Source organism: Myotis nattereri, assembly GCF_964212035.1.
Source record: "Myotis nattereri genome assembly, chromosome: 9".
Taxonomy (NCBI): Eukaryota; Metazoa; Chordata; class Mammalia; order Chiroptera; family Vespertilionidae; genus Myotis; species Myotis nattereri.
In genome coordinates, this window is record NC_138084.1 from 46,996,198 (window position 1) to 47,008,527 (window position 12,330).

Genomic DNA, 12,330 nt, shown 5'->3' on the forward strand with positions numbered 1-12,330 from the left:
ACTTTTGTGCATTTTGTACTTGCTTTAGTGCTAACAGGACTTAAAAAACCTATGTTTATTTAGATAGGGTTGAGTCAAGAAGTGGAGCTTATTTTCCTGAGCTCAGGGCCAACAACTTCAGATAGTGGCTCTAAATGTGACTAAGGTATCATTTCAGAGTCGGCAGACTTTTTCTATAAAGGGTCAGAGAGTAAATATTCTAGGCTTTGCAGGCCATGCAATCTCTGCAGCAACTACTCAAATCTGACATTATAGCATGAAAGCAGTGTAGACAGTACCTAAAAGTGTGGTTGTATTTCAATCAAACCTTATTTACAAAAGCAGATGGATATTGTTTTTGCTAAAGACTAATGGGTTTCAATTATTTTCATAACATTCAGGACATTCTAATAAGATTAGCAGAGTCTGGGGTTGGCCTGGAGGTCAAATCCCCCTAGTATTAACTACAACAATCAAGGCTTAACTACAACAAGACTGCGCACAAAGACCACTAGGGGATGCACCAAGAAAGCATAAAAAATGCGGAGACAAAGAAACAGGACAAAACTATCAATGGAGGATATTGAGTTCAGAACCACACTTTTAAGGTCTCTCAAGAACTGTCTAGAAGCCGCCGATAAAGTTATTGAGATCCTCAAGAAATCTAATGAGACCCTCGATGTTGTGATAAAGAACCAACTAGAAATTAAGCATACACGGACTGAAATAACAAATATTATACAGACTCCTAACAGCAGACCAGAGGAGCGCAAGAATCAAGGCAAAGATTCGAAATGTGAAGAAGCAAAAAACACCCAACCAGAAAAGCAAAATGAAAAGGAATCCAAAAATACGAAGATAGTGTAAGGAGCCTCTGGGACAGCTTCAAGCGTACCAACATCAGAATTATAGGGGTGCCAGAAGATGAGAGAGGGCAAGATATTGAAAACCTATTTGAAGAAATCATGACAGAAAACTTCCCCTACCTGGTGAAAGAAATAGACTTCCAAGTCCAGGAAGCGCAGAGAACCCCAAGCAAAAGGAATCCAAAGAGGACCACACCAAGACACATCATAATTAAAATGCCAAGAGCAAAAGACAAAGAGAAAATCTTAAAAGCAGCAAGAGAAAGAAACTCAGTTACCTACAAGGGAGTACCCATACGACTGTCAGCTGATTTCTCAACAGAAACTTTGCAGGCCAGAAGGGAGTGGCAAGAAATATTCAAAGTGATGAATAGCAAGAACCTACAACCAAGATTACTTTATCCAGCAAAGCTATCATTCAGAATTGAAGGTCAGATAAAGAGCTTCACAGATAAGGAAAAGCTAAAGGAGTTCATCACCACCAAACCAGGATTATATGAAATGCTGAAAGGTATCCTTTAAGAAGAGGAAAAAGAAGAAAAACGTAAAGATACTAATTATGAACAACAAATATGCATCTATCAACAAGTGAATCTAAGAATCAAGTGAATAAATAATCTGATGAACAGAATGAACTGGTGATTATAATAGAATCAGGGATATAGAAAGGGAATGGACTCACTATTCTTGGTGGGGAAAGGGGTGTGGGAGATGTGGGAAGAGACTGGACAAAAATTGTGCACCTATGGATGAGGAGAGTGGGGGGGTAAGGGCACAGGGTGGGGTGGGAACTGGGTGGAGGGGAGCTATGGGGGGAAAAAAAGAGGAACAAATGTAATAATCTGAACAATAAAGATTTACTAAAAAAAAGATTAGCAGAGTCTGCTGGTTTTTCCCCAATATCCTCCCTTCTTCCTGAGTAACAGAGTCACTGAATGTTAACCAAGCACTGGGCACCCAGAATAAAGGCTGCACTTCCTAGCTCCCTGCAGCTAGATACGGCCATGTAAATCAAAATCTAGTCAATGGGATGCAAATAAATTTAAAACATGCAATTTTGGGGAAGTGGCTTTAAAAGGGGTAAGGGTAGAAATAATGCTGTTCTCCTGTTTTTTCCTTTTTCCTGCAGGAATACAGAGGAGATAGAGTTGAAGCTTTAGGCCTAGGCCCCTGATGACCATCTCAACTCTGTCCTGTCTATGAGAAAGAATTAGCCTTTTCTCCTGTTTAAACCATTGTTATTTCGCATTTTCCACCACTTATCCACACTAATAATAGATGAATATGCAAATTGTCCAGGACGCCATCACAGTAACGACAGATCGGCAGGCTGCACGCACAGCAGGTGCGGGTGGGAGGGGACTTGCAGTGGTGGGGGCGGGCCACAGCGGGGGTGGGGGGTGGAGGGGGTGGGGGAGGGAGGGTCTCCGCGCCTGCGCCAGGGGAGGGCCTGATCAGGAGCCAGCACTGCAGCAAGGGCCAGAGAGAGAGGCAGGGCCTGATCAGCAGCCCCTGCGGCTGCTGCGCTGTGGGCCCAGGTCAAGGCTCATGCAGGAGGCAACCAATCGATGTGTCCCTCTCATGTTATATTTCTCTTTGTCTTTCTCTCTCTCTTCCATGCTCTCTAAAAATTATTGGGAAAATATCCTTAGGGAGGATAAAAAAAAGAAAGAAAGAAATGTCATAGCCTATGAAAGATACATCTTGAAAATGCCTAAGGAAAGTTGTCATTTTTTTGTGGTGAAGGCACTGGAATCCATGTTGATGAAAACACCTTGGTGGCTGTGAGGGCCGAGGGCGGCAGCTGAGGTGGCTGGCAGTGGCAGTGGCAGCAGCAGCGGGATGATGGGGGTGGCACCTTCCCCTGATCAGCCCAGTGGCCTCCGGCAGAGGGCGGCCAGACTGCGGTTTAGACCTGCCCCAACCCCGCCCTGGGGAGCGGGCCCAAGCCGTCAGTAGGATATCACCTGAGGGCTCTCGGACTATGAAAGGGGGCAGGCTGGGCTGAGGGACCCCCCCCCCCACACCCAGTGCACAAATTTTCATGCACTGGGCCTCTAGTCCTAAATAATATACAAGGAAAGGAACAGATAAAAACAGCTTCTTTGTAACTCTTTCTAGTCTTGTATGAATCATCAATCTGGTCATGTACAGAAAGAGTTTTTCTTTGTATATAACATGCTCAAACCCCAACCTAATCCAAATATAAACAGATCATAAAATCATGTGTGAGCATTGGCCCATAGCAGCGGTTCTCAACCTGTGGGTCGCGACCCCTCGGGGGGTCAAACGACCCTTTCACAGAGGTCGCCTAAGACCATTGGAAAACACATATATAATTCCATATTGTTTTTGTGATTAATCACTATGATTTAATTATGTTCAATTTGTAACAATGAAATTGGGGGTCACCACAACTGTATTAAAGGGTCGCAGCATTAGGAAGGTTGAGAACCACTGGCCTATAGAGTCAGAAAAACTAGCCTGTAACCAACAATGAAAATCAAAACAGTCAAGCAGAGCAGAACAACAATGCTAACTGTCAAAGGAAAGGGACGATTACCTCACCTGATGGTGAACTCTAGCAGCTCCTGGGTTCCCTGAGGGTCCAGGTGCTGAAGACTGTACACCCTTTCAAGGCTCTGCTGCAGGAACTGATGGGAAGGATCCTCATGAGGCGTGATATTGGGGGAAACAGCTGATGACACAAGTTTTCTACCTGATAACTAAGCAAACATAGTCAGGTCATAAACTTTTCGAAACAAAATAACCAGAAAAAAAGTGAGCCAAATAAAGTAAAAGGAACAAAAAGCTAGGGGATTCTATAAATAACCTTTCTCCCCTTCCTCAGCTTCAATGGGAGAAAGGGAAAGAGGAGAGGAAACGAAATAGCCACAAGCTGCAAGGGGAAAAAGAGAATGGTATATTATTATTTTCCATTACTAACTGAAATAAATGGGCTAACCATAGAAATAGGACTAAAAATTAATGTTCCCACATTTACTTACTTACTTACTTATTTATTTATTATTTATAATCACTCTCATTTTTATCAGAGCCAAATCAAGACCAAACTATTTTACTGCATTAAGTCCAACTTTAATTTGGCCTAATTAAAAAATTTTTTTTCTCATTTATTTATTGACTAGAGGTCCGATGCACAAAATTCAAACAAGAGTAGGCCTTCCTTCTCCCAGCTGCCGGCACTGGCTTCCCTCCAGCACCCAGGACCCAGGCTTCCCACGCAGCCCCGGCTTCATCTGGAAGGTCGTCCAGAAGGACGTCCGGTCTAATTAGCATATTACATTTTTATTACTATAGATTTCAGAGAGAAACATCGGTTTGTTGTTCCACTTATTTATGCTTCATTGGTTGATTCTTGTATGTGCCCTGACCAGGACCTGCGACCTTGGTGTATCGGTCTGATGCTCTAACCAACTGAGCCTGATATAACATAATCAATGACCTAAGAACATTTAAAAAATGAATCGTTTTTAAAAGGTGAGAAGCAAAAGTGCAAAACAATGGGATAGAGCTCATGAGAGAAAGAGCATGAATGAATCCTTTTTCAGAGAATATAGTCTGTTTTCTACTATTTAATAACCACAAAGGACCAAAAACAAGGACAAAAGATGTTTTTTCAACATACCCTCAAGGCAGGAACAAGATGAGAAAGACTGTCCCGGAGGTAGGCATAGTGCCTGAAGGTATGATCCGAGAACAATGCTGGCATTGTTGGACAGCTTTTAGCAGCATTGAAGATAAGAACCAAAACTGCAATGTCTGATGGATGAGTGAGTTAAGTAAGCCTGGAGGTACAAAAGGTTGAGTTTGGCCAGAATCTAGTGTCCCCACTTTCTGCCCCCAAAATTCCCACTAAGTGACTACAATTTTCTAATACAGAAATGCAAATTCAAACAGAGACAGATTATCCTACTCCATATTATCCCAATTACCAAAAGTTTTAAAAAATAATGCCTGTGGGGAGGGCCTGGGGGGCAGATGGGGCAGGAGAGGGCTGGAAGAGGTTAGTGGGGTAAAAAGAAGGACCTATGTAATACTTTCAACAATAAAGATTAAAAAAAATAAACAAGCAAACAATAAAAAATAAGAAATTGACAAAAGAAGAGAAAAACTTCAAGATAGCAACCAAACAACCGAACGATCAGTCAACTGGTTATGACGCGCACTGACCACTAGGGGGGGGGGGCCAATGCTCAATACAAGAGCTGCCCCCTGGTGGTCAGTGCGCTCCCACAACCAACTTTCCATGGCTGGTCAACCTCCCGCGGTCCCTTCCCCTGGCCAGCCAGCCCCGATCACAACCAAGCTGAGGGATCCCACCCATGCACAAATTCGCGCACCAGGTCAATAATAATAATAATAATAATAACAACAACAACAACAATAATAATGCCTGATGCTGTTGAGAATACTAATAAGTGGAAACTTTTGGTACATTGGCTACTAAAGTATATAATGGCACAATCCCTTTGGATAATAATTTGGTACTAGATAGTAAGTGTCTTATGAATGTTGAATAATTCCACATCTTAAATCTATTCTAAGTAAATAATAAGATAGCACAGAAACCTTTATAATAGCAAATAATCAGAAATAACTTAAATATCCCAAACCAGGAGAACAACTATACAACTTATACTTCATTTACTTGATGGAGTATTATACAATCATTAAAAATTATGCTTATAAAGAATTTATAATATTGTATCATAAGCATTTTGTCACACATGAAAAGGCAGACTCTAAAATATAGAAGATATGACAGCTATCTATTATCAAATATTTGTTAATGAAATATATATGTATTAAAAAAAATAAACTAAAAGAAAAATCCCAACCCCAAGATTTTAAAAAAGGAAGAAAATACACCAAAATATTAACAGTTGATTACTTTGGATAGTAGAACTTTGGATGTTAACTACAAAGTTTCTTCTTTCTATTTTGGGGGATTTTCTTTCTATGCATATTAATTTTATAACAGAGAAAATTACAAATTTAAAATAAAAGATAAATATAACTTCCCATCTTCTGTATGTACCCTTATGGCAGATCCTGCTATTTGCCTATACAATATACACTCATATCTTTTTCCTTACTAATAGAATATTGATTTTATTCCAAATATCCTATAACTTCCTACCTAGAACCTGAACCTGATGATTGGAACTCTAGTAATAATCACAGGCAACTGAAAATGGCACAACAGAAAGAAACAAGAGCCTGGATCACCAGGAATAATGTGCAGCCACTATAACAACACCAGACTGCTTACCTCCAACTTCTTTTACATTAGAAACAAATAAAAATCATAATTTGTTTTAAGTTCCATTTGGGGGCAATCTCTGTTACAGCCAAACACATTTCCTAAATAACACAATCCTCCAACTACCCCCTAAGAAAAGTACTTTAACAGCTTTTAAAAATGTGTGTTGTGCCCTAACCGGTTTGGCTCAGTGGATGGAGCCTCGGCCTGCGGACTGAGAGGTCCCAGGTTTGATTCCGGTCAAGGGCATGTACCCTGGTTGCCGGCACATCCCCAGTAGGGGTTGTGCAGGAGGCAGCTGATCAATGTTTCTCTCTCATCGATATTTCTAGCTCTCTATCCCTCTCCCTTCCTCTCTGTAAAAAAAAAAAAAAAAAAAAAAAAAAGTGTGTTGTTTTTTAAATATATTTTTACTAGAGGCCTGGTGCACAGATTCATGCACTAGTCCCTCGGCCTAGCCTGCGGGGATCAGGCTGAAACCGGCTCTCCGACAACCCCCCAGGGGTCCCGGATTGCAAGAGGGCTCAAATCAAATCCCTAAACTTCACCAATGGTCTTCCATACAGTGAAAAGAACCATGGGAGAGCATGAATGCACTAATGTAAATGTATTCCCATGACTAGAAAATAATCCAAATGCACGGCATGCTGTCCATGGCAATCACAAACCTATTGAACTTGTATCAGAGGCATAGTAGCTCAGCTGCATCCACTCATTCAGGATGCATATCAAATTAAACACGCAATAAGACATAGGGCAGTGATGGCAAACCTATGACACGCGTGTCAGAGGTGACAAGCGAACTCATTTTTTTGGTTGATTTTTCTTTGTTAAATGGCATTTAAATATATAAAATAAATATCAAAAATATAAGTCTTTGTTTTACTATGGTTGCAAATATCAAAAAATTTCTCTATGTGAAATGGCACCAGAGTTAAGTTAGGGTTTTTCAAAATGCTGACATGCCAAGCTCAAACGGTTCGCCATCACTGACATAGGGGAAAGTCCATAGGCTTTAAACCAAAGGTAGCTGACTGCGAATCCCGGATTTTATGCTTGGAGAGTTACTTAGCCTCTCTGAGCTTCAGTTTTCTCATCTGTAAGCTGGGAATAATACCTCCTTCCTCGGTTGTTTGGAAGATCATTGATAAAATGTATAAAGCATTTACATGGTATGTGGAATATAGCAGGTGTTCGATAAATGGTGTAAAAATTATTCGTATTAAATGGCAAAGGGCAATTACTGTGAAAACAAGAAAGCTGAGAATAACCACCAGGCTAGGCTACCTCAGGATATACTCTTACCTAAAAGAAATGAAAAAAATAAATAAAACTCAGACCACCTAAGCTACACTACAGGAAAAGATGCTAGAATTCCCTGCCAAGTCAGTAGGGTCTGTCCTAAGCACAGAGGATACATGCTGGATCATCCATGTCTGGTTCAGCTGTGTCAAAAAATGGGTGGGTGCTCAGGAGCTCTGGAACCAAGGGAAGCACCAGGGTTGGATGTCGACTTCCCAGAAACTTCAGGCATCTGAAATAAACAAAATGAGAGCCCACATTAGTAAGTTAATAAATGCTTTTCAAAGTACTAGGATTTCAAATCAGAAAGCCTGACTTAGAATTACAAATTCTCAACCACCTAGTTTTGCTCCTTCTATGACTTCAGACAAGTCATTCAATTATTCTAAAACTCAGTTAATTTGTCTAAAAATTTGGTTATTATGAAGACAAAAGAGCTGATATAGCTGCTATTACCACTGCTATTAACAACCATTTCCCCCATCTTCCTGGCCAAGAGAACCCTGATTTTACTCAGGTATAAGGTAGATAGCAAAGTGCTTAGAGAAGGCAGGCCCAGCCCAAGGGCTCAACCACAATTGGTCTAATAAACCCATCATAGCAACCCCATCCATATTTGCCAGTGACTGATTTGCAAGTAACCAACTAATCCAGTTCTGGTGAATGGAAGTCTGCTGGAGAGCTTCTTAGGTATCCTATATAATAAAAGCCCAATATGCTGCGTCCAGCCCTTCGTTCGACCGCTAGACCAGTTGCTATGACATGCACTGACCACCAGGGGGCAGACGCTCCAACCGGCAGATTAGCTTGCTGCTGGGGTCCAGCTGATTGGGACTGGGCAAGACCAGCTGGACACACCCTGGAGCCCTCCCGCGATCCCTCCCCGGCCCCAATCATGCACCAGTGGGGTCCCTCAGCCTGGCCTGTGCCCTCTCACAATCCGGGACCCCTCAGAGGATGTCAGAGAGCCAGTTTCAGCCTGATCCCCAGAGTACAGCCCGAGGCACCCCACTGGTACACAAATCCGGGCACCAGGCCTCTGGTCTGTCATAAAGTAAGAAATCAGCAGAAACCGGTTTGGCTCAGTGGATAGAGCATCAGCCTGCGGACTGAAAGGTTCCCAGTTCGATTCTGGTCAAGGGCATGTACCTGGGTTGCGGGCACTTCCCCAGTGGGGGATGTGAAGGAGGCAGCTGATTGATGTTTCTCTCTCATCGATGTTTCTAACTCTCTATCTCTCTCTCTTCCTCTCTGTAAAAAAATCAATAATAAAATACATATATATATTAAAAAAAAAAGAAATCAATTGGCTATTAATTGGCTATCAGTTAACTATTATAACTACATTAAGGTCCTTTATAAACTATCATGAACTACAAGTGTGGCCTAGTGGTTGAGTGTCAACTCATGAACCAAGTGGTCGCCGGTTCGATTCCCAGTCAGGGCACATGCCTGGGTTGCTGGCTCCCTCCCCAGTGTGGGGCATGCAGGAGGCAGCTGATTGATGTTTCTATCTTTCTATCCCTCTCCCTTCTTCTCTAAAAATCAGTAAGAACATATTAAAAAAAAAAAGAGAGAACTACATGTGTGCTAGGAATTATACATTTTTATTATTTTTTATTTTTTAAGCTCTGGTTTAAAAGGTGTGATGAATTGAAAATAAATATAAATCTTAATTTCTGTTCTCAATGAGTTTATGATCCAGCTGCGGCAAACATGACTAACACAAGGTAATGAACTATCATATCAAATGAATGACAGTCTGCTTTCTACCTGTCAAAGGTAGAAGAAATTACTATGATAAGAGAAAGTGTCACAAAGAAGATGGATTTCACCAGGGACTGGAGAATAGGCAGACTGGCAAAAGAAAGAAAACAAACACCATTAACACATTTGTGGATATATGGGATATGGAAGGTATTGCATTTAAAACACTTGACATTGTTAGTAAACTTTTCCCTAGTCCTGTTTTTCCTTCTATGTGGAAACAACTCACTTCACTAATTTTCTGACCTCTCTCAGGGCTTTTACTTGCTATGCTAAGGGGACTTTGTAAAGGTTGTAGTTTGCCTTCCAGGTGCCACTCTTTTATTTTATCTCTTTCTATTCAGATCTCAGGTGGAGAATACAAGAGTTATTAATTGGGTCCCCTCAGAGACCCTTAAGTATCTGGGCCTCTAGAGAGTCTGACTTGTAATATGTTTTACTATCTCATCCACCTCCCTATCTACACATGTCTTTCTTCTCTCCCTACCTGCTATTTTGAAGGCTAGGTTTCTGAGATGAATCCAATTTTGTTTTGTTTTTTGTTGTTGTTAATCTTCACCCGAGGATATTTTTCCATTGATTTTTAGGGAGAGTGGGAGAGAGAGGGAAAGACAGAAACATCGATGTGAGAGAAACACATCAACTGGTTGCCTCCTGCACATGCCCGACCAGGAGCCAGGCTAGGGAGGAGCCTGCAACCAAGGTACATGCCTTTGGCTGGAATCGAACCCAGGAACCTTCAGTCCCCAGGCTGACACTTTATCCCCTGAGCCAAACTGGCTAGGGCTGAGATGAATCCGTTTTTAAATCTCCACAGCACCTAACACAGTGACTGGGTCATAACATGTGTTCAATAAGCATTTGTTGTGAATACACTAAGGGCATAAACACAACAAACATGTCCTTCAAAGCTTTCATTTACGTACCCATCTTTAGCAGTGTCTTAAAAACATGCCACTGTGACTATTCCTTCCCTCTTCTATCACATGCTTTTCTGATATTTTAAATAAACCACTGTCACCTCGACTTAGCATTGCAGTTAAGAAATAAAGGCTGTGTGTTTTACCTTTTCTCAAGGCGGCAGCCGCCCCTGTTTTCTTGAAGTGTAATTAAAGCCCTGTGTTTTCATTCTTTACCCTTTTTAAAAAAATATATTTCTTTATTGATTTCAGAGAGGAAGGGAGGAGAGAGAGATGGAAACCTCAATGATGAGAGAGAATCATTGATCGGCTGCCTCCTGCATGCCATGTCCCCCACTGGGGATGTGCCCGCAACCAAGGCATGTGCCCTTGGCCGGAATCGAACCCGGGACCCCTCAGTCCGCAGGCTGACGCTCTATCCACTGAGCCAAGTCAGCTAGGGCTATCTACCCTATTTTATAGCTTAAAGAAGTTCCGGGGAGAAAGGGCTGCTTGGCACCAGCCATGAAGATCCACAGGTGTCCACAGTAAATCTACAAATTCTTATTTGAAGAAAGTTCCAAAATGAGGAGAGGAAGCTTGAGAAGTGACATATTCCCAGTCCCTCAGCCCTTCTCCCTTTCCAATGATCCCCCTTCTCAGAGCTGCGCTCCCCATTCCCCTCCCCAATCTCTTTGTTACACTTTCCATCTCCATCTTTACAAAAGCCTCTGCCTGCATTGAGATTATTAAGATGGCTTTTTGAGGACTGGAAAAGTCCCCCATCTTCTCGAGATGCCGGCATTCAAATAAACATCTTTCCTTTTTCACCAGCACCTGTCTCAAGAGTTTGTCTTTCGTTGTGGCAGACAGAGGAACCTGGGTTTGCTTGCATCACCATTCATGAGGAAAGATGAAAAAAAATCAAGTGATAATTAGGTCACTCCAAAATCTTTTGGAGCACTTTAAGGTGAAGGAGTTTTCTGTCTACAAATACCAAAAAAGACAGCCTTGCCATAAATATTCTGGGTGAACCAAATAGCCACAAATCTTATTTTAAGGCAAGAAGAATAAACTGCTAAACACTATATAACAATCCCTTCCATCAAGCAGAATGAATTCCTTCTGTATCCCCAAAAAAGTACAGATACTGACATAGGTATTTCTCCCTACCCCAACCCCACACACCAAATGATTGAGTGCTCCTTGAAGACAATCAATATATGTATATCGAATTGAGTTGAACTGGACTGAACAAACATGAAGAAACAGCAAAACAAATAACCAGATATCAAAAATATTACCTAGCTCTCACTGGTTTGGCTCAGTGGATAGAGTGTCAACCTTGCAGACTCAAGGGTCCTGGGTTCAATTATGGCCAAGGGCATGTATCTCGGTTGCAGGTTCAATCCCTGGCCCTGATCAGGGCACGTGCGGGAGACAACCAGTCGATGTGTCTCACATCAATGTTTGTCTATCTCTCTCCTACTGCTTTCCATTTTCTCTAAAAAATCAATGGAAAAATATCCTTGGGTGAGGATTAAAAAAAAAGTGTTACCTAGAACAAGAACTCTCTGGTATTTTTTTTTAATATATATTTTTTATTGATTTCAGAGAGGAAAGGAGAAGGGGAAGAGAGAGATAGAAACATCAATGATGAAAGAGAATCATTGATCAGCTGCCTCCTGCACGCCCCCTACTGGGGACCGAGCCCCTACCCAGGCATGTGCCCTGACCAGGAATCCAACTGTGACCTCATGGTTCATAGATTGGCACTCAACCACTGAGCCACACTCGCCAGGCTGGTTTTCCTTTTTTTTAAAAAAAAATATATTTTTACTGATTTCAGAGAGGAAGGAAGAGGGAGAGATAGAAACATCCATGATGAGAGAGAATCATGGATCAGCTGCCTCCTGCAAGTCCCCCACTGGGGATCAAGCCCACAACCCGGACATGTGCCCTTGACTGGAATCGAACCTGGGACTTTTCAGTTCACAGCCTGACACTCTATCCACAGAGCCAAACTGGCTAGGGCAGTATTTTCAATTTTTAATGTATCTTTTATTCTTGGAAGAATGAAAACATTCTCCCAAGTACCTGATTCGACCATTTTCTACTCTTAGTAATAAATTTTTCTGGAAATCAAGAAACTACACAGTTGGCATGATCTCATCACATAAGCTCATTTAAATATGTGGAGCACACACTTTTTTTTGTTGTTGGTAATCCT

The 12,330-nt window shown here is 41.7% G+C and overlaps 1 protein-coding gene across 3 annotated transcripts in view; it reads right to left on the reverse strand.

Annotated features, from left to right (window-relative positions):
- The window catches only part of INTS4 (integrator complex subunit 4), a 90,946-nt gene that overhangs the window by 33,295 nt on the left and 45,321 nt on the right, over window positions 1-12,330 (reverse strand). For all 3 annotated transcript variants that reach the window (XM_081100098.1, XM_081100097.1, XM_081100096.1), the window contains exons 13-15: window positions 7,551-7,666; window positions 4,495-4,628; window positions 3,414-3,571 (exon numbers count right to left, since the gene is read on the reverse strand). In XM_081100098.1, the coding sequence (XP_080956224.1) occupies window positions 3,414-3,571; window positions 4,495-4,628; window positions 7,551-7,666 (408 nt within the window). The remainder of the gene's footprint in view (window positions 1-3,413; window positions 3,572-4,494; window positions 4,629-7,550; window positions 7,667-12,330) is intronic.